The following is a 26057-nucleotide window of genomic DNA, read 5'->3' on the forward strand; positions in this document are numbered from 1 at the left end:
GTTTCAGGGGGGTCATACACCTCCTGGGATATGGCACTGCCAGGTGCTCTTCCCCAAGGATGTGACAATCTGTCAGCACCCCAGGATCAGCTGTTTAGCTGCTCCAGGACCCAGAGTGAGGACGCAGGCACTTCACAGCCTTTGTCAGGCGTGTGTGTGTCCACCACCCAGGTCACGAACTCCTCACGGTGTCACCCCACACAGGCCAGGAGAGTGGCTCTGGCAATGGTTGCTCTTCCCCCCAGGCAGGGTCACCCTGAAACTAGAGAAGAACTGGGGCTCCCTGAAGAAGTGCAGAGGGCAGGCTGGCTGCCCTACATCCCACGCCCAGGGCCTGAGCCCCCACCCCCTTGTAGGCGATACTATAGAAATGGGGAAGCAGCAGCCCCACAAAGCACCCCCACTTAGTCATAGGCAGCCTGTAATTCAAGAAGACAAAAGTGATCAGAACAGAGCTCGTGTGACTCACAGGGCGTGGGGGCTAGTACTCCAGAAACACCTCACAGTGTGGCTTGGCCTCAGCTCCTACACTGGCCACCACCATGCTTCCCCAGACCCCTGAGCCCCAAGAAGCTCAGGGTGACCATGTAGTCCTGCCTGGCCTCTACTGTCACCAATGTCAGTGCTACCCCAGGGACAGGGGAGCTTGTGGGCCTGTGGGGAAGTGAGACTGCAGGGAGAGTGAGACTCGTACCACAGACTCTTCCCTTTGGGGTGCTGGCACTGAGCTCTGTTGTCACCCCAGGGCAGCCTCTCAGAACCCCTGGGAAGCAGGATGTAGCTGACCCCGTTGGCCAGGCTGCAGGCAGGCCCCCAGCCCTAGTGCAGCCAGAATGGCTGGCACAGGGCATGGCTGTTTCGGGGGGGGGGGGGGAAGGGTCGGGATCCTTTCTACTCAGCTAACACCTGAGCTCAGTGCAGAACTTGGATTCAGCTGAACCTGACATTCGTACTATTGTGTCCTGGGGAACCAGATTCCACAGGGAGGCAGGGGTCTTGAGTCCATGGGATCCCCACAACTGGAGAAAGTGCCCACAACTATCATCTGATCTGCACCAGGTCCTAGCAGCTGCATGACAACAGGTGACCTCAACAACCCTGGGTGCTCCTGTGTCCCCACCCCACAGGCCTGCAGGCTCGGTGACGCCCAAAGTTCCCCTGTGTCAGGCTGGGGCAGGAATTACTGGCTCCTCAGGCTCACAGGCCTGCCTCTGGCACCCGTCAGCAGGGGGCACCCAGCCCCCCAGGAAGGGGGTGCAACCAACTGCCCAGGTGGCCCCAAAGCCAGGTAACTACACCTTGTGGGTGTGAAGTAGGTGTGAGATCTACACCCCATTTCAAAGGCTTCCCAGGGAGAGGAGAACTGGAAAAATAAACATTTTTTTCACAGTGAGTATATGTCAGTGGAACATTCCAAACAGACTCAGCTAAGTAAATGTGTTGCCTGTTTCTCTTTCCAGTTACAATGTGGCAGCTTCTCGGTGGGAGACCCACTGCTGACAAAGAGGGCAGGAGGGTGCAGTGGGTGCTAAGTTCTATTTTTTTTTGCCTCCAGGGTTATCGCTGGGGCTCAGTGCCTGCACTAGGAATTCACTGCTCCTGATGGTCATTTTTTTCCCCCCGTTGTTGCTGCTGTTGGATAAGACAGAGAAAAACTGAGAGAGGGGGATAAGATAGATGGGGGAGAGACAGAAAGAACTCTGCAGATGTGCTTCACCACTTATAAAGTGACCCCTCTACAGGTGGGGAGCAGGGGGCTTAAACCGGGATCCTTGAGGGGTCCCGAACTTATGCACTTCATAAGTTCTGTTTTTTTAAGAGGCAGAGAAACAGAAAAAAAAAAAAAAAAAAGAGTGAAAAAGGCCATAGCACTAAAGCTTCCTTCAAAGCAGTGGGGGCCAGGTTTGAACCTGGGTCTCACACATAGCAGAGCAGCGCACTATCCAAGTGAGCTATTTCACCAGCCCTGGTGTTCTGTGGAGCAGTCTCTCTCACTGCTGCCCTGTCCCCTAGGTCAGAGCCCCATCCCTATGACCCTGATAGTCTCTGGACACGAGTGGTGGTAGGGTCAGTGTGCGAGGACCCCACCCTCTCACCCCAAGTATTGGCAGGGGCCTCAGTCCAGGGTGCAGGCACACAGAGAAGGCCCCCGCTAGCAGAGCTGTCAAGGCACCCGCTAGCAGCTCAGCCTCTGCCATTATCTTTTTTGAAGATCTACTAAATGATGGTTATTTTGTTTCTGCTTACTTAATTACACAGCCCTTGAAATAGAACAGATCTCTCCCCTTTCTCAGACCAAGATCTGGGTGCTTGCCTTCCAGAGCTGCTGGCTGGGGGCTCGCCCCCCACCTCAAACCTAACACAAGGGCCCATGCTCCATGCCAGCCAGCTCTCCTGCCTCACTGCCACACCTCACCTGCACTTCCTGTGGCTATTCCTCCCCCCCTCCCAGCTACAGATCTCTCAGCTCAGCCCTGGGCAGCTAGCTACCCTCACTCTGCCCAGGACTCAATCTGCATACACATGGCCTCCTTGAACCCATCCCTCCATATGCCAAAGAGTGCCCACCCCAAAGGCGCAGGCGCCCGTGGTCACCTCTAGCCATCACCACAACCACATATCAGGGGGGCAACACAACAGGGGAGCCCACGCAGTCTGCTTCCATCAGACCAGGTGTGGGAGGTGGGGGATAAAGGTGGGAGAGCTCTTCATTGAGTCCCAAGGAACTGCAGAAGGGGACACACACTCTGGGCCTGATACCCACCCACCACCTGCTGACGGGGACCCCAGCCAGCCACACACTGCAGCCCCAATTGCCACCAGCCAGATCCCAAGGGAGCCACAGCTGTCTGAGTGCCGGGGGTCAGGGTGACATACCAAACATGCAGAGGGCTCAGGGGGTATGGACGTTGCAGTCAGAGGAGGCAAACCCGCCCCCCCATGGACTCAGCATACTTCAGATGGACCCCCAGCCCCAGGAGGTGGGTCCCCACACGGACAGGCACTGCATCTATACCTGGTCCAGGAGTCATGGCCTGAGTTCTGGGGTGACCTCCAGCCTGGAGGCAGTACCCAGTGTGTCCTTCCTTCCAAGGGTGACCCTGTCCTAGTTAGTGCCTCACATGCCTCCAGACGCCCGTTCCCTGACCTACAATCCAACCAACCCCAGTCCTGAAACTCCCCAAGCACATACTCAATTATTAGCCATCCCTGAGAGGGGGGCCAGCCCAATGTGCAGCCCAACGGGGGGCACTGATGGACACACAGCATCCTCCCCTTGACTGCCTGCACCCCACCCCCATCACCACCTTGGCATTGGGCACTGGCTTGGTGCCCAGACCAGAAAGACATCTGCTGGGCTGCCAACATGCCATGGGGCACAGCCCTTCAGTACAGACCAGTCAGTGCCATCAATTGTCACTAGGACCAGGGAGTGAAGAGGGCAGGGTGGACACCCTGCTCCTTCCCAGCTTCCAGCCCTGTCTCCCAGGGTGACACTAAAGACAGCCTCGGTGGCACCTGTGTGAAGTCCAGTGTCTGACCAGGAGGCAAAACTGGCTCTTCTAAAGTGTTGGGGTACAGTGGACCCATCATCCTACATGGCATCTGCCAGGCCAAACCACTGAGTGGCCTTTTCTCACCTTGCACCAGGGACCCTTGAATCATCTGGAGCCCCTCTACCCTGAGCCCCAGCTTGGAGTTGGGACTTGGGAACCAAGGGTGGGGGGTGCTGAAGCAGCACAGAACAGACGCCCCCCCCCCCCCCCCCCGCAGACCTGCTGGCCTCATGCCCAGTGCCTGGGTTTCTGGGTTTGCTGTAAGAGAGTGGATGCAGGCCATCCTTGGCTAAGGGTGCCATTGCCCTCCCGGACATCCGGGGCACTGTAGGATGATCAGATAGCCGTGGACTGAAGTTTATGTCTGGCCGCTCACATGGGGCTGAGATTCTACCACCATGCAGATGACTGCCCTCAGTGTGGCTGGCAGGGACTGAGCTCACGTGTGTCCCCTGTGTGCCCCCTCTCAGGGTATGTGGAACATCTGGGCTGTCCCTCCATAATGTGATGTGGAGGCCATGTGGTTCTAGGCTACACCTCTCTAGTGATGAGTGAATGTGGGCAGCCTCCAAGTCTCTGGCCATCAGTGTATCTTCCTTAGAAAACTCTATTCAGATCTTTGGTATTGGGTTGCTTCTTTGCTGCTATTGAGCTGTGTGATGTCTTTATATATGTCTGGAACCTGCCATCCTTGGGTGGATCTGGAGATGACTTAGTGAAGTAAGGAAGAAAGTGAAAGACTGGATGGTTTTGCTCATATACGGAAGATAAAGAATTAAAATTTGAAGGGAGATGGGAAGGAGGAGGAGCCACCAAACTCAAAGACCCAGTAAGAACTATGGTGGTTCTTGTCGGTCAGGTGGGGCACAGGACTTTGGTAGTGGGTGCTGTGTGGAACTACACCCTGTAAGCTTATGACCCTGTAAACCACTCTTAAATCACTAATACAAATTATTGTATTGACTTGGGTTTGAGCCTCTGCTCCACACCTGCAGGGGAAAAGCTTCACAAGCAGGTCTGCTGGTGTTTCTCTCTTTTCCCCACCACCGCCCCCCCTTTGTAAAATTTTTTACTAGAGCACTGTTCAGCTCTGGCTTATGGTGGTGCAGGGGATTGAACCTGGGACTTCGGAGCCTCAGGCATGAGAGTCTGTTTGTATAAACATTATGCTATCTACCCTCTGCCCTCCCCTCTCAATTTCTTTCTGTCCCTATCCAACAGAATAGAAAAAAAGGGAGGGGTGGGGGATGGCTACCAGGAGCAGTGAACTTACAGTGCTGACAATAACCATGATGGCTATTCTTTAAAAAATCATATTAAAATTACAGCAGTCATCTACACATAACCTGAGAGTTTTGTGGATCCTTGGCTGAGAACCTACCCAGAGGCTGCCTATGGCAGGGCATGGGGACCACCTGGCAGCATCAAGGTCGGTCCCTGAGCCCAAGCAGGACAGGGGCTTGTGCAGGCAGGCAGAAGTGCGCAGCCCCCCCCCCCCCCATGCCTACCTGCAGCTCCTTGTCTGAGTACTTCTGGGGGTTCTTGCTGCCCTGGCAGGCAGGCAGGAGTGCGCAGCCCCCCCACACGCCTACCTGCAGCTCCTTGTCTGAGTACTTCTGGGGGTTCTTGCTGCCCTGGCTCTTCTTACGAAGCTTCTTCAACTCCGCCTGGCACTTGTCTAGTGCATCACCTTTGCTCCTCTGCTCAGTCTGGTACTTCTTCAGCGCAGCCTGAGGAGTCCAGAGCACCATGTAAGCTTCACCAGGCAAGATGGATGCCCACCAGAGCGGGGGCTGCCTGGCCACTGTGGCTGTCCAAGGCCCACCAGGAACACACATACCCCCCCTCCATCAGTGGACCCACCCTCAGTACTATGTCCAGCCTCAATGGCCCTGGGGACCAGCCTTCAGACCTGGAAGGGGACAGTCCCTGCCCCAGGCAGGCATGGAGCTGGGCAGGGTGGTTACTTACACTCAGGTACCTGGAGTCCAGCTCCACCTTCTGCTCCAGCTGCATGAGCAGCTCGTTGTGGAAAGACTTCAGCTGAAGGGAGAGTGGGTGAGTGGCGTCAGCCCCAGGAGGGAGGGAATGGGGGGTCCAAGACTGGGGGGGTGCAGACTGGCACCCAACATTTGAGGGGAGAAGCCCATCTGGCCCCAAATAAATGACCCTGTGAGGACAGGTTTCTTTGGAGCCCAGCTCTGACCAAATGCTGCACAGGAGTCCAGATGTCAGCTGATTGTGTCCTTGGACACTGGGAGGTTTCATGTCTCACAGGGACAAAAACAGGCTCCTAGGAGCAGCTGGTGCCAGAGGATGCTGGAGCTATGGGTGTGGCTGGTGAGGGGGCTAGCAGGTGAGGCACAGGTTGCTACCCTAATGCCATCTCTGTGTGCTCCATGGTCCCCTGGTCATCAGAGAACATGTCCCCACGCCTTCTGCTCCTGGACATTCTGTGGTCCCTGGCCTCACAGTGTCACCTATCTGGGTGTGGCATCTCCCCTTGGTGCCCTGTGTGACATACCCATCCTGTCCAGGGTGGTGAGGGCTGGGACTCACCATTTCTTCCAGCTGGTTCTGAATCTGCCTGTGGACCTCAGCCATCTGGAATAGGACATCTCCTGGAAGGGGGGTAGGGAAGTCTCAGCCACTGAAGGCACTAACCCCATCAGTCACCTGGTTGAGGGCTGGGCATAGGGGCTGCTATGATCTTGGAGGTGTGGGGCTGCCAAGATCAGAGAGGTGGAGGAAAGTGGTGGTGGGGACCCCGACACCAGGAAATAGAAACTTGTGAAATGATAACATAAGTAGGGACCCCAAGTACACAGATGGCTCAGCATCTTTGAGCTGAGGCTCTGGGGCCAGAAGAACCCTTTGCCTTGACAGCAAGGCTCCCTCTCACAGCCAGGCATTGCCACCACCTGCTTTGGACCCAGGTGACACCAGCTCACACTTGGCCCTGACTCCAGGTGTGAGGCCACCTGAGGAGGAGGCACCAGAACCCAGCTCACCTGGCAGCAAACAGGCACGCCCAGGCCTGTTCTCAGGGACAGATGGCACCTGGGGCCTCCCTGCCCGGGTCCCCAACTGGTCGAGCTCAGCTTGTTCAGATCACCCCGTGCCCCAAGTTTTCTCCCTTCCTCCTCCTCTCTTGTGAAACTCTCTCTCTCTCTCCCTCCCCCCCCCCCTCTCTCTCTATATATATATATATGGCCTCTAGGGTATTGCTGGGGCTTAGTTCCTGCAGAATGAATTCACTGTTCTTGTGGCCATTTTTTCAATTTTTTTTTTTTTTTTTGGATAAGACAGAGAAATTGAGAGAGAAGAGGAAGAGAGGGAGAAAGACATCTGAAGACCTGCTTCACCATTTGCAAAGTGACCCCCATGCAAGTTGGGAGCCGGGAGTTCAAACCAGGATCATTGCACAGGTCCTTATGCTTCATACTATGTGCAATTAACCCAGTGTGCCACCGCCCAGCCCCCTGTTAATAAATCTTTTTATGAAAAAGAGAAAGTGCAGACCAGCACAGGGCCCAAGCTGGGTCTCTACCCAGGACTGTGAGCGTCTGGTGCCCACAGTTGTCGAGGTGGGGGAGGCACATTGATGGGGTCCCTTCAGGCTTGGGAGGACACACATACCCCCGGTGCCATGGAAACAGAGCTGCCCACACCTCAGTCACTCGGTTAAAAGCACCAGGCATGAGTGAGCAGAGGCAGAAGTGGGGGTGTGTACAGTGTGAGCCTGCAAGAACGTGTGCATGGGCAGAGGGGGGCACACAGGGCTAGTGTGGCTGTGCTAGGAGGAAGGACCCCTTGTTGGTATGTGAGTTCAGGCCCTTATTCCCTCCTGGCCTCATCATGCTGCTCCCTCAAGTGGGTGCCCTGCACATGGCTACTCGGGGGAGAAGAGAGACACTACAGGTGGGGGCAGCCCCTACACAGACCACCTCAGTCATGTGATAAAGCTGGGTTGCCACCACCTCTGTAATGCTGACCCACAGTGCAGAAAGGGCAGCGGCTGCTGTAGCTCCTGGAAGTGCCAAGCGCAAGTTTGAGGGAGATGGTGGTCTGGGAGGGATGGGAACTGGAAGGCCTCCTCTGTGGCTGCTGTGGTGGAGACTGGTACCCATATGCCAAGGGCTGAACCCCAGGAGAGGTCAGTGCTGATGCCACTTCCACCATCCCTGAACTGGGAGTTCAAGACAACAGGAAGGAGCCAAGCACCATAGGGGACAGTGGTGGCAGGAAGGCCACAGGGAAGGAGAAGAAGCTGTGGGAACAATCCCAAACAGGGGGCTACCCCCCATCCTGAGCTAGTGAGGCTGCATTCCTGACAGGTTCCATGAGCTTCACCCGAGCACCCCATACTGTAGAAAACATGGTCCGAGCCCTGGACAAACAGCATCAGAGCCTCAGACAGCTGCCAGCCCTGCCAAATGCACCAGCCTCTCTGGAATTCCTGGGGCCTGGATCTTCCTGGCCCACCTTGGGGCCATGTCCATGTTGGAAGTGGGGAAACTGAGGCCTGCAACAGCAGTGCCCATTATGTCCTTCTTGTGCAGTGATACCCCAGTCCTCAGTCTCTAGGATCAACACACATCCCCCATCCTCTGTCTCCACTGGCCTGGAGAGGGGCAGCCTAGGCCATATGTAACATAGGAAGCTGCAGCAATGCCAGCTACCAGCACAACCTCCCTGAGGAGGTGCCCCCAATGGCAGCCCCATCTTTGTTTAATATTACCATCACTGCTGCTATATCTATTTTGCTGCAATGTAAAAACTGCTGGGGTGGGGGCTAGGCAGTAGCACAGTAGGTTAAGCACACATGGCATGATGCTCAAGGATTGGCATAAGGATCCTGATTCAAGCCCCCAGTTCCCCACTTGCGGGTGTGTGTGTGTGTGTGTGTGTGTGTGTGTGTCACAAGCGGTGAAGCAGGTCTGCAGGTATCTTTCTCTCTTCCTCTCTGTCTTCCCCTCCTCTCTCCATTTCTCTCTGTCCTATCCAACAGCAACAACAACAAAAGCAACAACAATGGGAAACATGGCCTCCAGGAGCAGTGGATTCATAGTGCAGGCACTGAGCCCCAGCGATAACCCTGGAGACAAAACAAAACAAAACAAACAAACAAACAAAAAACCTGCTAGGGCTTTGAGCCTCTGTGGTTCTCTGCTCCCCAACAGTCTCATTTTCTTATAGGTAGAGGGCGAGAGATACAGAGAGAGAAAGAGAGACATCCAGATAAAGAGAGGCAGAAGGAGAGACACCACAGTACTGCTCCACTACTTGTAAAGCTTCCCTTGTGCACAATGCTTCCATGTGGTGCTGGGGCTTGAATCCGGGTCCTTGCATGTATTCAGCATGTGCTCAACCAGATGAGCCATCTCCCAGGCCCCCTCATCATGATCACTAGGTCCAAGATCCACAGTCAGGATCAGCTGGGAAATGTGTGTTTCTTTCTTTTTTTTTTTTTTAATATTTATTTATTTATTTATTTATTTATTTATTTATTCCCTTTGTTGCCTCTGCTGGTTTTTTTTAAATTGTTGTAGCTATTATAGTTGTTGTTGTTGGATAGGACAGAGAGAAATGGAGAGAGGAGAGGAAGACAGAGAGGGGGAGAGAAAGACAGACACCTGCAGACCTGCTTCACCGCCTGTGAAGCGATTCCTCTACAGGTGGGGAGCCGAGGGCTCAAACTGGTATCCTTATGACGGTCCTTGTGCTTTGCGCCCCATGTGCTTAACCCGCTGCGCTACTGCCCAACTCCCTGGAATGTGTGTTTCTTTAAACATGCTGCCCAGCTAGTTGAGGGAGAGCATATGACAGACAGGAACAGAACTCCTGGTGCCAAAGAGGTCGCTGACCTTGGCTCTGCCACCACCTGCCCCAGCAGCTTTCAGTAGAGCCCCCAGGACCTGGCTGTTCCCAGGGCCCAAACAAATGTGCTGCAGAAACCAGCCCCCACAGCTAGTATTAACACTGCACCTCACAGGCAGCCATGGGAGCCACAGTGGAAGGGGGCTGGTCACTCCCACCATGGCAAAGCTTCCCCCCAGTACCCCAGGCACCAGGGGTGAGTCACTGGTCACCTGTGTCCTTCACATGGCTACTGGGAGTTCCTGGGAGCGCCACAACCCTTACTTCCCACTCTCTCGCCATTCTTGCTCTCTCTACTGCTTTCCATTGTGACACCTCCCAGACCACACTGTCTACTGCTTTCCAAGCCCTGGTCTGAGAACAGACAGCCCCTTAGAGTCCAGGTCCCAAGCGCCCAGCACAGGTGGGTCATAAACTTGCCCTTGAAATAACAGGTGCAGCCTGTTCACACAGGTGTGTATGGGGGGGGGGGCAGCAGAAAGGGCAGTCTCCACCACACCTGACAGATGACTCGGCAAACCTCAGAGCCAGAACCCAGGTCCCACACCAGGAATGTGGAGGACAGTGCAGGAGTGGGGAGCAGGGCCAGGACAGGACATGGCAGATACATGTGAGGGCCACAGGCTTCAGCCAGGAGAAATCCTAGGGGGCAGGGTGGTGAGAGGGGGCAGACGGATCACACCACATCACCCCAAGGAGCTGCTGACTTCTGACTTCTGCGTGAGTTACCTGTGTACCCATCAACTCAGTATTCAAGATACTTGAGAAAACACACACACACACACACACACACACACACACACACGGCCCCTCAGCTCTCAGCTATGCAAAGTCCTCAATTGTTCTGTGGGGTCTGGCCCACTCGGGTGACAACAGAGAGCACACACTCCTTCCAATCCCCAAGGCTCCCAGCTCCTCCTGACTCTTCACTGGACACTGTGGGTCCTCAATTGACAGGTGTGCCTGTCACCCACTGGTCCCATGGCCAGAAGAGCTGAGCTTGGCTCTCAGGGAGTTGTCTGTTTCTATAGTGACCCCAAGTTGACTTGCCCGCAATCAGCCTTCACAATCAGTGTTTGAGGACCCCTTCCCACAGAGCCCAGAGGAGACAAGAAAACTGGAGTCCCAGGCTGGTCAAATAGCTCCCTTGGATAGCACACTGCTTTGCCATGTGCATAACCCAGGTTTGAGCCTGGGCCCCACCACACTGAAAGAAGCTTCAGTGCTATGGTCTCCTTTTCTTTCTACTTTTCTTTCTCTACCTGGGGTGCCCCTGGCTTATGGGGGATTTAGATGCAGGGTGGCCAGTCCCTTCCACTGCATGTGGGCAGCCCAGACCTGGGCCCTCCTGCTCCTCAGGACTGAAGACACAAACAGGAACTGAAGCCACTAGGGGCCACTTACCCAGTGGGTTGGTGACTCAGCAACTGGCCTGGGGAGGCTGGGGCTCACTGTCTATTCTGGGGGAGCCTCAGTGCGGCTGACACCCTAGCAGGAACAGCTGTCAAACCCTAAGATCCCAAGCATGGGCCCTGGGCTCAGCTGTTCCATGCCTCCTCCATGTGTCTTTCATTTTCCCATGGCTGGGGCTGGACTGCCAGTCTGATGGGCCCTCAAGCATGTGCAGAACCTGGGAGAGGCTTGCCTGGTCCAGACCACTGCCATGGGAAGACCAGATAGAGGACACGACCACCCATCCCCCATGTCTACACACGTGAACATGCACACCCATGCACATTTTTTTCTGCTGAGTTACTTGAGATCACCACCCAGCAGAACAACAACCCCACCAAGGTGGCAGCTTCCCTGAGAGCAAGGATCCCATCCAGTACACCTCACCCCATCAGTGTTCATTGGGAGCCTGGCCGTCCCACTGGGGGGGGTTCCTGCCCCACCCCATGCCACCCCATGAGTCAGCACCAGGAGCCCCACTGACCCAAAGGCTGGGTGCACTCACACTGCAAAGGCTTGGTTCTGGATGGGGACCCCCATGAGAGGCACCAGGATGTTTGCAGGGTCATAGTTCTAGGGGGTCCTTGAGATCAAGATTGTAGAGATTCCTTCCAGCTCAGTGCTGTGGACCAGGCCAGAGTCCCCTTGGTGGAAGACAGGAGCCAGCGGGCTAGCCGCCCCCCCCCCCACACACACACCCAGGGTTCAAGACAGCAGGTGAATGCACAGCTTATATGAAGGCCTGTCCCAGAGGGACCTCAGGATGCTGGGAGAACTTGCAGGTACTCCCTGAGAAAGCTCTTTGGGAATAGAGACAAGAACCTGGAGACTGAAGACAGTTCCAGGGAAAAGAGTTAAATGGCACAGAGAGGTAGATGTGACCTGCTGCAGGCTGGGTGCCCCTCACAGCTCCAAGGGCCATGTCTGCACCCAAGGGCATCTTTGTGCCCAGGTGTGACAGTCGAGGGGAACCCTGTGACTACCGTGGGGTGCAGAGACCCTAGAGAAGCTGGTGGAAGGAGACTCAGCAGGGTCTGCATATGGCCCATTATGTCAGCACTGTTGGAAACATTGTAAACAGGCATGACAGGGACAGAGGGGCACTCTCTGCGTGGCCTAGCTCCCACAGCCAGTGATGCAGGCAGCACAGGACTGGGTGTGGGCAGATGGCAGGGGGTGTGTGGCCACACCCTGAGACTTCCATTGTGGCCTTGGATGGACAGTGGGGATCCCCAGAGATCAGGAGAGTTGAGTCATGGCTTTGCTGAGTACATTCCCTGTGGTTTAGAGGGAATGTTCTCAGTCTAGTCCAGCCATCCAGACCTCAGGGAAAGGCACAGAGCAGCAAGTACACTCCCAACCAACAACCAGCCTGGTTCCTAGCTGGGGAAGGTCCAGCTAAGCTTGCTTTAACTAAGACATGCACACACATACATGTGTCTACACACGTGAATGCACACACTCATGAACATTTTTTTCTGTGGCAGTTGCCCTGAGAGCAAGGGCCCTGTCCAGCACACCTCATCCCCTCAGTGTCCACATGGAGCTTGGCTGTCCTGCTTTGGGGGTCCTTCCCCACCCCACACCACCCCGTGAGTTAGCACCAGCTCTGCATATGGCCCATTATGCCAGCATTGTTGGAGACATTGTAAACAGGTATGACAGGGACAAAGAGGGACACTCTCTGCGTGGCCTACATGCTCCTCCCTGGCCTCTGACCTACAAGTGCCTCACGCTGTACTTCCCATAGTGAGTGAGGATTCTAAATACTGTTAAAGTTGCTATTAAAATTTTATTTATTGTGGTCTGGGAGGTGGTGCAGTGGATAAAGCATTGGATTCTCAAGCATGAGGTCCTGAGTTCAATCCCTGGCAGCACATGTATCAGAGTGATGTCTGGTTCTTTCTTTCTCCTCCTCTATCTCATTAATAAATAAATTCTTTAAAAAATTATTTATTATTTGTTAGCTAAAAACAGATATATCAAGAGGGAAGATAGAGAAGACAAACACACACACACACATACACACACACGGCCAGGTATCACTGTTTTTACCACTCATGAAATTTCCCCTGCTGAAGGTGGGGACCAGGGGCTTGAACCAGGGTCTTTGTACATGCTAACATGTGCACTCAACTGTGTGTGCTGCTGCCCACCCTGTTAAAGTTGCTTCTAAAATAGATTTTAGAGTGGCAGAGATGATATACTAGTTACGCAAAGAAACGCTCATGCCTGAGGCTCTACTATTCCAGGTTCAATCCCCAGCACCATAGGCCAGAGCTGAGCAGGGCTCTGGTGAAGAAGAAAGAAGGAAGAAGGAAGGAAAGAGGAGGAGGAGGAGAAGAAGAAAGATTTTAAAGGTTCAAGCTGGGTAGAGGGAGTGAGTGAGTGAGTGTGGTGTGGAGGGACAGGCTGCAACCATGAGCACTCAGACCTCCTATCCTTACCTGTGCAGAGTCCCTCACCGCCCAGGGTTCCTTTTTTTTTTTTTAAGAAAGAAGCATTAGAGTAGCTACTTCTTTTTTTTTAAATTATTTATTTCCTTTTTTTGTTGCCCTTGTTGCTTTATTGTTGTGGTTATCGACTCCCCTGCAGGTGGGGAGCCAGGGGCTCGAACCAGGATCCTTACGCCAGTCCTTGTGCTTTGCGCCACCTGCACTTAACCCACTGTGCTACCGCCCGACTCCCCCCAAGGTTCCTTTTAACCCCAGAGAAGCAAAATCTGAATTAATGCCCCAAGAAGCAGCCCAGGTCTGAGCTGGAGCCACAGAAATGGAGCAGCTGGGTGAGAGACACAGTGGCTCAGGAGGGGGGCAGACCATTCTGGGGCTCCTGGACTGTGGGCCTCCCCACATGAACCTGCAGGACACTCTGACAATACAGGGGAGTGCCAGCCCTGAGACTAGTTTCCAGAGAGCACCCAGGGATGCCACTGCTAAGAAACACAGAGAAAGTTTGGTGGGGGCGGGGGGGGGGGTGGAGCTAGGGCACCTATAGCCCTGGGGAACAGGAGGGGGAGATCAGCACCATAAATGTAACAGAAACTTTTGAAGTCCCTCCAGAACCCTGTGACACTTGCGTGAGGTGGAACACTGCCCCTTGGGGAGACCACCTGCTAGGTGATGATCTGAGCATTGGAGGGGCTGCTCTCAGGTCAGAAGGCAAGGCATCGGGACCAAGGAGAAGGCCCAGAGGAAGGGCCAGACAGAGAGTGAGGGTGGGGTGTCCCATACAACAGGAGGGTGGATGTTGACAGAAGGAACAGCAGGACAGCCCTTCACCACCCTAGACAGGCCAGGCTTCCCTATCTTGCTGGGCCAGAGGGATGGAGGCTGTGGACAGAGGCAGGCTGAGCTGGGATCCTCAGGAGAAGGAAATGTCAGCCACCCTTGGGCTGGGGGAACCCTGATTTGGTTCCCCTCCCTATGGGCCTGGGAACTGGAGTAGAGGGCCTGCCAGGAGCCCCCAAGCCTCTGGGAACCCCTGAGCATATGGGAAAGGCATTTGTGTACCCACCATGTGCTGAGGGGGGAGGCTGTGAGGACCCACCTTCCTGTGCCCAGAGCAGTCCTTCTCACAGAGCTCCAATCCCTGCCCCAATCCCTGTCTGTGTCACTTGAGCACACTCCTTAGGGAAACTGTGACTGCCAATAATGTCATCTCAGCTTATGTTGGGTATACGTCACTTCAGGGGGGTCAGGGCACCCCCTCCATGCCAGTGGAAGAGGGCACCAGGCCTTGGGGCAGGTTAAACAAGGCTGGAGAGCATCCCGTTCTCTGTAACCTCCTGAAGTGAATCTCCATAAAGCACCAATATACTAGAGGATTCTAGAGCAGAGAAGATAGAGGAGAAAAGGAGAGAGGGAAAGGAGGGAGAGAAAGGTGAGAGAGAGAGAAGAGAGGAAGAAGAGGGAGTGAGGGGGGTGAGAAGGGAGAGGGAGGAGGAAGGGAGGGAGGGAGGAAGGAAGGGGGAAAGAGGATAAGCAGACACTGGCACGTGGCAGAGTATAGAGCTCCATCAGAGACAGCCATCGAGGAGGGGCCATGGGGTGCACTGCCAGAACCACCCCCCCCCAAGCCTGGTGCTCGGAGGGCCCCTTGTAGGACAAGGAAGAAGGAGCTCTAAGGGGCTCTTCTCCTGCCTGTTGGAAGGGAGGTAAGGGCGGGGGTGGCCAAGACAAGGATTGGTGGCTGTGCTGCTATGGCAACAGTGGAAGACAGCATCCTTGCCTGCTGTGAGACCTGATGCCAATGTCCCATCCACAGCTGGGGTTCCTAGGACCTGGGAGTGGAGAAGGCCCCTCATGTCCTGCTGTAGGACATTACTGTTCCCGTGTCTGTTTTCACTGTCCCAGATCAGCTGTGAATGGCTCATGCTGTGAATGGCTCATGCATGTCATGGTGGTGCCATTAGTCATGGAGGCTGGGGGCTGTTTCTGAGCATCCTGAGGATTGAGAACTGGAGATGTGCACAGAGGGCTGGGGGGGGGGGGACTCCAGTCATCAGGTGATTTATCCCACATATTAAGTGGGGACATGGTAGGGACACTCCAGCTCTTCTGGAGGGAGGAGATGGAACAGAAGTGCAGGGCTTGTCTGTGAGGTCAGTGCCTGGATTTTGGTATGACTGCTCCCCCCCCCCCATGGCCTCTCCCTAGGACACAGCCCCACAATCCCTCCCTGTTCAGCCTAGGGGGCATAGTACTCAGAGTACACCCGCTCAGTGTCCCCCAATCATCACTCATACCCCTGGCTTTCCTTACTTTCAGGACTCAGGAACATGGCTGGACAGAAGCCAAAGAGGAAGCAGGGCCTGTGGAAACCAGTCCCTGCAGGCAGAAGATGGCCAGACTTGGACAGCCCCCACCCCCCCCCCAAAGAGAAACACACAAACACACACACAGCCTGAGGATGCTTGTCAGTCAGAGGTAACCATGGGAGCTCTCATCACACACCCTGCCTCTTCTCCTGGGGCTGGGACACACCCACTCAGTGGCAGGTGGCACTGCCAACAGCAGAGGCCCTGATGTGGCCACCAACCTTCTGACCTCAGACCACCGAAGCCTAGCCAGGTGGGGAGCAGCTCTGACTAGACTAGGCCCCCCCCAAGACTGAGGAGCCCCCAAGATGAGAACAGACCCCAAGACTAGGCAAGGAGCCCCCAGAACTAGGAGATGAGGCCCCCAACTCTGTGCTCAGCCTCCAGTACCCTCCCCAGACACAAGCAGTCACCAGAAACTGCTCAAGAAGCAGTGGGGTCCCTGGGTGCTGGGATACCCTGATCCTCAGTAGCGCTGCACAGTGTGGAGGGCACTTTGCGGAAGGTGGGGGGACACACTGTGAGCATGGGAACACTGGCTGGGCCCCATTGGGGAAGCTGTGTGAACAGCAGCCAAATGCCAGGGGTGCAGACCACACCTGCTCCTGTGACTCAGGACTTGGTTTGGGGTGCATCCTGCCCCCCTCCCCCCACTGGGTATGCTGAGCTCTCACGGCGAAGCTATGGGTGTGGGCTCCAGCTGCGGCAAGCACACGCATGCCCACTTTACAAACAACGGCCTCTTCAAAGCCACCCAGTACAACACAGGCCTCGGGGGAAAGGGGACACCAGGGCCAAGCCAAACAGCTTTCCCAGTAGCAGCCACATGGTAACCAGGGCTCAGGAAGGCCCTGCCCAGTCTGCTCAGCCACAGCTGGGCCTCACAGTGCCACCTTTCACAAAGGAATAGAAGGTTCCAGAAGGTTACTTCACCTTAGCTTCCCTGCAAAGCCAGGGAGGGCTGGGTGCAGCCATGTGACCCTGCTCTCCCCTGCAGCATCTGGGCAGAGTGCCTGGACCCACACTTGTACCAGGAACCAGGTGCACGGGCCCTGGCTGCCTCCTGACCCTACCAGGCTCCTCTTATCTGCACAGGGTATCCCAGGGAGAGGAGAGAACGCAGCGGCTGGGCTGAGGGCTGCGGAAGAGGTATGTTCAGGAGCACAGCACTGGGAACACTGGGCCTGGGGAACAGCCTGGGGTGGAGATGGGGGAACCTCCTTTGCACCAAGAACCAGAGCAGTGTGCATGTCTGGGACCCCAGGAGCAGGGCACCCCAAGATCAGGATCCCTCAAGGGTACAAACACCAGAAGAACAGACTTGGGCTCAGGGTCCCTCTTGAGGGGCTGCAGTGACAGGGCCCAGGAAGCTAGCCACACTCCTGCCTGAGGCAGAAAAGAGGATATGTGTGAAGGGGGTGGCTCAAGGAGCAATGACTAGACCCCAACAGAATGAGGGGACACTGCCAGACTAGGTCAGTCCTGAGAGGTGGGGTAGAACAGGGTCCCAGGTGCCCACAGGTCACAGGCAGGACCTGAACCTCCAGAAAAGGGGACAGTCACCCACAGGCTGAAGCCACATGGCCACCAGCAGCCATGTGCAAAGCAGCTTTGGGAAGCTGCTTTTACCCACCTCTCTGAGCATCAAAGCTCACCGGAGTTGAGTGTAGAGGCTGCTCACTATGGGAACAGGCATCTGAGGGAAGATGAGAGGGTTATCCACTGGGCCTGGAGTTACCATCACAGAAGCCCCAAGCTGTGACAGTGGTGTGGGGCAGGGCAGGTGGGCCCTGTAGAGTCCAGGTGGGGAGAGAGTTCACAGTGCTAGCAGGAAGGGGCCAGCTCTTCCTCAGCAGAGAGAAGGATCATGGGCTGCCCTGACTGTCCCCAGACACCAGCCCCATGGCCTACAGAGCCACTGCTCCCCCACATGGGGCAGAGTAGAATCGGGATGGGGGGGCTGGATAAGCCAGGGCTGCCTCTGCCACCTGGGAACCCTGACCCATGGCTGGCAAGAGCCACCCTGCCCCCAGGGACCCCTGGAGAGACCCTCCACACCATCCCCCACCCTGGCCAGCAAGCCCAGAAAACAGGGCACAATAAATACCACATCCTGACCTGTAGGAAAGCGGCCAGCACCACCAGACAGTCCCAAAACCAAGTTCATGGCTCTGCACTGCTTGGCTGACTTGGCCTGTGGACACATGAAGCAGGGACACCAGACAGGAGGGCTCAGCTTATGACAACTAGCCTAGAGCCTCACTTAGTTCATGGCCACCCTCAACGGTAACACTAGCCCTCAATCCCTCCCACACACACACACACACATACCAGTGACAACAAAAGGGACACCAGACTAAAATCCCGTGAGCAGAAGGGACACAGAAGCACACAGCTCAGAAGGGCCCAGAAACCTCAATTCCCTGCTTAGAGCCCAGGCAGGACCCCCACCTGCAGTCTGCCCCTTGCCCTCAGGGGCACTGCAGCAAAGAACCTGCCTCAGGACACAGGGGAGACCTCATCCTGGGATGACCTACCCCAAGAACTTACTGGGATGTGCTGGGGGTCCAGGTGGCCTTTGGGGGTGGGGGAAGTAGTCATTGGGAAGAGGGCACAAAAGTGAGAGGAGTTAGGTGGTAGTGCAGCAGGTTAAGCGCAAGTGGTGCAAAGCGCAAGGATTGACGTAACGATCCCAGTTTGAGCCCCCGGCTCCCCACCTGCAGGAGAGCCGCTTCACAAGCAGTGAAGCAGGTCTACCAGTGTCTGTCTTTCTCTCCCCGTCTCTGTCTTCCCCTCCTCCATTTCTCTTTGTCCTATCCAACAACAACAACAAGAACAACAACAATAGTAATCACAACAAAAACATGGGCAACTAAAGGGAATAAATGAATATTTAAAACAAAATAAAATAAGAGTGAGGCAAATAATTTGCTAGTTTCGGTACAGAAATTTAAGGGTGCCCCGTATCCAGCAATGAAGATTAAAGTATTAAAAAAAAAAAGAAAAAGAATAGCCCCACACTCACCCCTGGACAATCACATCTAAAGTATCCAAAGGAAAAACACCCTCACATATCAGAAAAAACCATATCAAAATGGCACTCAAAGACAGCTGTGGGGATGGAGTGGATTGGAGTGAGGGGGGCATGGCAGATAGGAAGCCTGCAGCTTCCTGGAGGCCTTCTCACCCTCCTGCCTCCCTGGACAGAGGAACATCTGTGCTGCACCCAGGAGAGCACTGGCTTACCATGCCCAAGGCCCTGGGTTTGAACTCCACACAGCATGTAGCACAGAGGGAGCTCTGGGGGTGGGGGGTCAATGCTATGGTGATTCTCCTTTCTGGCTCTGAGAGTGTGGTCTCAGGACAAGACCAGAGAGTTCAAGAGTCATCACAACCACAGCATCAGGATCAGCACTGTTGTGACAAAGAAAAAAAAAAATCCATGAACCACAGTCAAGGGGGAAAAAAATAAATTGTATCTCGTTTTTCTCCCTTCTGAAAACACAACCATGAATGGTGCCATGGATGGGGAGAAAACATTTACAAACTCTCCATCTGGCAAAAGCTTCTGTTTAGAGCACAGAGTGCTCCCAGCTAAGACAAAAACTCCACTGACAAAAGAGGGGATGGATCAGAACAGAGACTCCACTGAAGAAGATAAACAAGGCAAATAAGCACATACCTGATGGATGTCTGGGAGGGGGCTTGGTGGTTACAGCACTGGACTCTCAAGCATAAGGTCCTGAGTTTGATCCCCCACACCATGTGTGTCAGCGTGATGTTCTGGCTCTCTATCTCATGTTGACAAATATTTTATTTTATTTTGCCTCCAGGGTTATTGCTGGGGCTCAGTGCCTGAACCATGAACCCACTGCTCCTAGAAGCCATTCCCCCCCACCTCCCGTTGCCCCTGTTGTTGTAGTTATTATTATTGTTGTTGATGTCATTCCTTGTTGGATAAGACAGAGAGAAATGGAGAGAGGAGGGGAAAACAGAGAGGGGGAGAGAAAGACACCTGTAGACTTGCTTCACCACCCATGAAGTGACTCCCCTGCGGGTGGGGAGCCGGGGGCTCGAACTAGGATCCTTCCACTGGTCTTTGCGCTTTGCACCACGTGCGCTCAACCTGCTGTGCTACTGCCCGACCCCCATATTTTATTTTTTAAAGTGTGTGACGGGGGGGCGGGGGCTGGCAAGATAGCTCACCTAGGTAGGGTACCTGCTTTGTTAGGAGGAAGTTTTTGTTTTATGGTGTCTTTCCTCTCTCTTCTCTTTCTTTTTTAAAAAAATGTATTTACTTATTACTGGGTTGAGACAGAGAAATTGAGAGGGGAAGGGAGATAGAGAGAGACAGAGAGAAACCTGTGGCTCTGCTTCACCACGTGTGAAGCTTTCCCTCTGCAGGTGGGAACCAAGGGCTTGAAAGTGGGTCCTTGCACACTATAATGTGAGCACTTAACTAGGTGCGCCACTGCCTGGTCCCTCTCCGTCTCTTTCTATCTAAAAAAATATATTCATAGTTGTGAATCCCTGTTGATAAGAAAAAGATGTAAAATATGTAAATAAAACTTAAAAAAAATAAGGAGGCAGGTATTGGCACACCCAGTTAAGCACACACATTATTACCATGAGCAAGGGCATGGGTTTGAGCCCCTACTCCCCAACTGCAGGGGGGGAAGCTTCATGAGTGGTGAAAAAGGGCTGCAGTATCTGTCTGTCTGTCTCTCTCTCAAATTTTTCTGTTCTATCAAAACAAAATAAAAAGAAAATACAAATAAAATTAAATTGAAAATAAAAAATGGCTGCCAGGAGCAGTGGATTTGTAGTACCAGCACCGAGCCCAACAATAACCCTGGAGGGGAAAAAAAAAAAAAAAAGCTCCACTTTAGCTCATCAGAAAAACACCAACATGGAAAGTACCCTCCTCCTCTGGGAAAACCCACAGCTCCCCCTTCCCCCAGGGCTGAGTGGACGGATGCACAGCACCACAGGGAAGATAACGTGCAGAGAACACACTGGTGATGGCAGTAGGGAACAATGGGGGAGGCAGAGGGACTTCTTGGGTGAGCAGGAGAGCTTGGGGTGATGGAGATGATCACCTTTGTCTGATGGGCCACACAACACCCACAGTTCATGTGACAAAGAGAAAGTTATGAGGTTGAGGAGGGATGGAGGAGGTGGTAGCATGCATTAAGCCCTAAGCTCCAGGAAGAATCTGTTAGGTAATGTCCAGTATCTCCAAGAAGAAATTGCATGACTTGTCTTTAGACACCAGAAATTGAAAACATGAAGCCAACCCTGGGCAGGTGGAATGGCTGCGTGTGGATGTCAGGAAGGTCCTATCCCCATCCCAGGGACACATAAAGACCAGGATCTGTGTCTGCAAAGTGACAGAATGGACACCAGTGCTGCCTATGTGGTGGAATAATATTCAGTCATAAACAACTCATCAACATGCCTCAACAACATGTGACAAGGCCTGGGAGGTGGCATGGTAGATAAAGCACTGGGCTCTCATGCACAAGATCATGAGTCCCATCCTTGGCATCATGTGTGCCAGAGTGATACTCTGGTTCTCTCAATGATGAGTGAATAAACTAATTAAAGAGTCTTTCTAAAAAAAAAAAATGAAAATGTCATCTGAAAATAACTAAAGGTCCCTGCCATGACTGCACACATGTGAAGCACCCTGAGTGGTGATGGCGTTGGACCAGTGGGCGATACAGATGGGAGCCTATGTGTGCATGTGCACCCCTACTCTCCCTGTGTCTGCAGAGAATCTGCCCGGGTGCACCACATGGGCTCCATGGGTGAAAGTCCAAGCCCTCATCCTCTCACATGCCCCACATGGCAGCCAGGCACCCCCCACTCAGCACTCAGTTTCCCTCAGAGCTGGTGAGAGGCAGGATGCGGGTGGGTGGGGCACAGAGCCGGATCCCTATGTCCCCTCCCTCTGTCTGGTGGCCTCTATGCAGGGAGCTTCCTGGCCTGTTTGCTGTCTGTCCATGCCTGGAAGCTCCATGGTGGAGTCTGTCAACAGCCGTCGGGGTTGGACAAGGGCTGTGCGGACACCTCGACTCAGCATGGCTCTTTGGGGCCAGGTGAGCTCAGGAACTCTGTGTCCTCAGACAAGGGAGTGGCCACAGTCACTGCAAAGGCCCTACCACCATGGCAGGCTGTTAGCACAGCCTGGAGACGCCTCACTGGGAGCCAGACAGGGAGACTTCCGGGCCCCCTACTTCTGCCAACACGTCCAGACATGGGCTCCATTTAGCCAAGGGGCACCCCCACACTACACGCCCTCACCTGTAAAAGCAGTCAGCACTGCAGCCTGGGAGGCACTGTGGTGGGTAAGGCCCTGGACTCTCAAGCATGGAACCCCGAGTTCAAACCCTGGCATCACAAAGTGATGCTCTGTTCCTCTCTCATCTCTCTCATTAACAAATGAATCTTGAAAAAAAATATTTTAAGTTAGCTTGTTCTGGGAAATTTAATTATGGGGGGAGGGGAGAGGAATAGAGAAGCCAGCCCAGGAGTTCTGTCTGTGATGCTGTCAGAGTAACAGGAGTCTACACCACAGGCTTGCAGAGCTGGCTCATCACATACTTTTCATTGTCTTCTTTCCACTTATATATTTTTTAAAATATTTATTTGCTGGGGCCAGGTGGTGGTGCACCTGGTTGAGCACACATGTTACAATGCACAAGGACCCAGGTTCAAGGCCCCGGTTCCCACCTGCAGGGGGAAAGCTTCACAAGTGGTGAAGCAGTGCTGCAGGTGTTTCTCTGTCTCTCTCTCCCTCTCTATCCCTCCCTTCCCTCTCAATTTCTGGCTGTCTCTATCCAATAAATAAAAATAAAGATAATAAAAACATTTAAAAATATATGTATATATATTTATTTGCTTGTTGGATAGAAACAGAGAAATCAAGAAAGAAGGGGGAGATAAGAGAAAGAGAAAGAAAGACACTTGCAGTTCTGCTTCACCACTCAAGAAGCTTCCCCCTGTAGGTGGGGACCAGGCATCTGAACCCCGGCCCTTGCACATGGTAATGTGTGCGCTCAACCGGTGGCCATTGCACCGGCCCCTCTGCTTTTCACTTAAAGTAGAACTGCTCCCTTGTGTCTATACACACTGCTGTCTGAGCCTGGCTTTCTCCTGGCACCAGGAGCCAAGCACTGACTGGGCCCTCTGCTGGGGTGATGCCACCGAGCAGCCCCCACAGGCAAGCCTCACATTCTTCATCGAGAAAGGAAAGAGTGGCAGAGACACCACAGCACAGGCCCACCATCCATGGGGCTCCCTGCTGGTGCTCGGGCCTAAACCCAGGGCTTTGTGCCTGTTTAGGCCTGTACATTCCCTACTGGGTGAGCTATGGCCCCAGCTCACTTCCTCACCTTTTACATTATTTTTGAAAGCCGACTAGACAGGGATAGAGGAAGGGGAGAAAGACACTGAAGAAGACACCCAGGTGGTGCCAGGGTTTGAACCCAGAGTTTTGTGCATTAGACTCATGCACTGCTGGGTGAGTGCGTGCCCCACTTCATTTTATGATTTTTGAGATTGATGTAGGCAGAAAAGGAGCTCCTTGGTGCCAGGGACCCTGCCTGAGCCCAAGGCAAACAGAGGCATGGTCGACCTGCTGAGTCACCAACTCACACTGCACACCCAGCTCCAGCTGTGAACCCCACCCCATCTCCTCACCCTAGGCCGGGCCTTCCTTGGCTGAGCCAGCAGAGGAGCTCTGCACAGCAGCCAGGCCCCCCAGCAGAGGGAACACGGAGCCCAGGGCCCCAGACCAGGTAAGGGGCATGCCAGGGGTCTTACCGAGCTCTTTGGAGCCCTGGCTCTCACTGGCCAGCTCACCCATCTTCACCAGGGCATCGAAGTAGCCCTTTGCGGCATAGGTGACACCTGAGAAGAAAGAAAGAGGATGTCAGCCCATGCCAGGGACAGGCGTGGGGGAGAAGATGGTGTGGGCTCTGGGCAGCCCTGACCTCCTTGTGAGGATGGTCATATCTTGCTGTGTAAACTGGGCTCTTCTCACATGGAGGACACAGCAGGCTGTGCAAGGTCAGCTCTGTTCAAGTCAAACTGTAGGGTGCCAAGAGCATGTGGAGGCAGGGGAGGGGTCACCAGAGCAGACAGCTGGCAGACTTCAGGGTGGTATATAGGAGCCTTCCTGGGGAACCCTGTGCTGAAGTCATGTGAGCCAGGAGTGTCCAGGGCCTGAGTCCCAGGACTCACAGCCATGAGGGCCACCTCCGTGGGCATGCCTGGGTCATCCTGGATCATTCTCAAATACTCTCCTCTAGAAGGACAGGGTGGGGGCAGAAGCAGCAGCAGCAGATTTCCTGTGTCCTCTGCAGACACCATAAAGGGGCTAGAGCTGGAGTCTGTCACACATGCAGGCTGTGTCTACCAACCAGGTTATAGTGTGGCTGCTGCTGGTGGGCTGGTAGAGGGCTGGGGTGGAGGGGGTCCTCACACTGTGGAGGTCAAGGGCAGCTCAGGTGATGTGTGGGGAGACAGCCCAGTGCAGCAGGAAGGGGGCTATTTCTATGCCAGGGCAGGCACATGGGTGACTGGTGACCACAAGGGCCCCTTGAAACCACTGGAGGGAGTTTGCAGGTTGGGGCTCACCCCAAAAGTGAGTTAGGCAGGCCCTTAGGGTGGGCCTGGGGGATGGCACTGTGATACCTGCAGCAGCGACAAGGTGAGCACAGCCTGGGGCAAAAACCTTCTTGGGAAGAGATGCTGGGAACAGGGAAGTGCTGCTGTAGTGACAGGAAGTGAGGACCCACTGAAAGCTCAACCTCCCACCCCTACTCCGTCCATCAAATCAGACAGGCATATGGGGGTGTCCGCTCAAGGACTGTGTGGGCAGCAAACGTGGGCCTCCATCAGGGCCCTGGGAGACTGCATGATGACCCCAACCAAAACTGTCTGGTCTCTGGGGAGTAGGAGCCCTCAGAGCCCCAAGATAGTGCTCCCCTCAGAACAGGAATGTGGAGGGAAGGAAGCCTGGGCAAAGCTGGGAGAGGGTGTGGGCAGGGTGGCAGAGTGCACTGCAAATCCACTTGCATGCACCTTTAAGCAAAGCTTGGGACCCCCAACTTTCCACCAGGTTAGAATGGGCATTGGGGGTCTGTTCCCATCCCTGCTGAGCCAGCCCCATGCTGTTTCCTGGGCTGGGCCCCACCCACCTGCCAGCGCCTTCTCGTAGTTCTTGCCCATGGCGATGAAGTTCCGCAAGCTGGGGTTGAATTGTTCCATGATGGTCTGCAAGAAGCAGAGGAAGGGGAAGAGTCTCAGTGTCTCCACAGTCAGCATGTGGGTGGGCATCAGCCCGGGCCTGACCCTCAAAGCTGCCTGCACATCTGCAGGTCAAACCAGCCTGTGAGTGAGCATGTGGGGTGCGTTTGGCACATGGCGGCGTAGCTGAGTCAGTGAGGAAGGGCACCACCGTCGGCCACACACAGGCAGCCCCCTGCTCACACAGGATGCAGACGGTTCCACACACACCAAGAATAATCCAGCCTGTGTGCTGTTGGCAGCGGGAGCCAAATCCTGCCAGCAGCCACCGTTCTTAGACGAAGAAACCAGATCTGGGCTGCACGGGCCAAATCAATGTTTTAATTACGACTGTGAAAACAGGTGCTCGCAGCAACAGCCCCATTCAGGTCTGCCTGGTGAGCTCCACTGAGGTCCAGAGCCTGCAGGGAGTCTGAGGAGAAGCCAGAGCTGGAGAGATAGCTCAAGGAGAGTTAGCACTCTACACCTGCATATGCCTGGGGTCCCAAGTTTAATCTCTGCATCATCACAAGGCTGGTTTCTTTCTTAGAAATTGAATTAATTACTATTTTAATTTTTATTATTTTTTTAATAACCAGAGCACTGCTCAGCTCTGGATAATGGTAGAGCAGGGGGAGGTATTGAAGCTGGGACTCTGGAGCATCAGGCATTACGCTATCTCCCCATCCTTAAAAAAAAAAAAGTAAAATTTCTGGGGGGCCTGGGAGGTGACACAGTGGATAAAGTGGATAAAGGCTCTCAAGCAGCAGATCTGAGTTTGATCTCTGGCAGCACATGTACCAGAGTAATGTTTGTTTCTTTCCCTCTCTCTCTCTTATCCCTGTCATTAGTGAATAAATAAAATCTTAAAAGAAAGCGTCAGGCTGGGTAAATGATTATCGAGAGAGAGAGACAGACAGACAGACAGACAGACTGACTCATGCCTGAGGTCCCAAAGGTGCCAGGTTCAGTCCCCACAATTAGCCAGCGCTGAGCAGGGCTCTGGTAAAGCAAACGGAAAACAGCCTCGGCAGGCTGTGTCCTTGGCGCTTTTG

The 26057-nt window shown here is 54.2% G+C and overlaps 1 protein-coding gene across 5 annotated transcripts in view; it reads right to left on the minus strand.

Moving 5' to 3' along the window:
• Positions 1-26057, minus strand: part of BAIAP2 (BAR/IMD domain containing adaptor protein 2) — a 51779-nt gene that overhangs the window by 13201 nt on the left and 12521 nt on the right. For 3 of the 5 annotated variants that reach the window (XM_016193258.2, XM_007534742.2, XM_016193259.2), the window contains exons 2-6: positions 24915-24990; positions 23536-23622; positions 6117-6178; positions 5529-5600; positions 5150-5287 (exon numbers count right to left, since the gene is read on the minus strand). In XM_016193258.2, the coding sequence (XP_016048744.1) occupies positions 5150-5287; positions 5529-5600; positions 6117-6178; positions 23536-23622; positions 24915-24990 (435 nt within the window). Of the gene's footprint in view, positions 1-5065; positions 5108-5149; positions 5288-5528; positions 5601-6116; positions 6179-23535; positions 23623-24914; positions 24991-26057 lie in introns of those variants that run through there. The other 2 variants (XM_007534743.3, XM_060171820.1) reach the window with 2 other exon arrangements.

Source organism: Erinaceus europaeus, chromosome 14, assembly GCF_950295315.1.
Source record: "Erinaceus europaeus chromosome 14, mEriEur2.1, whole genome shotgun sequence".
NCBI lineage: Eukaryota > Metazoa > Chordata > Mammalia > Eulipotyphla > Erinaceidae > Erinaceus > Erinaceus europaeus.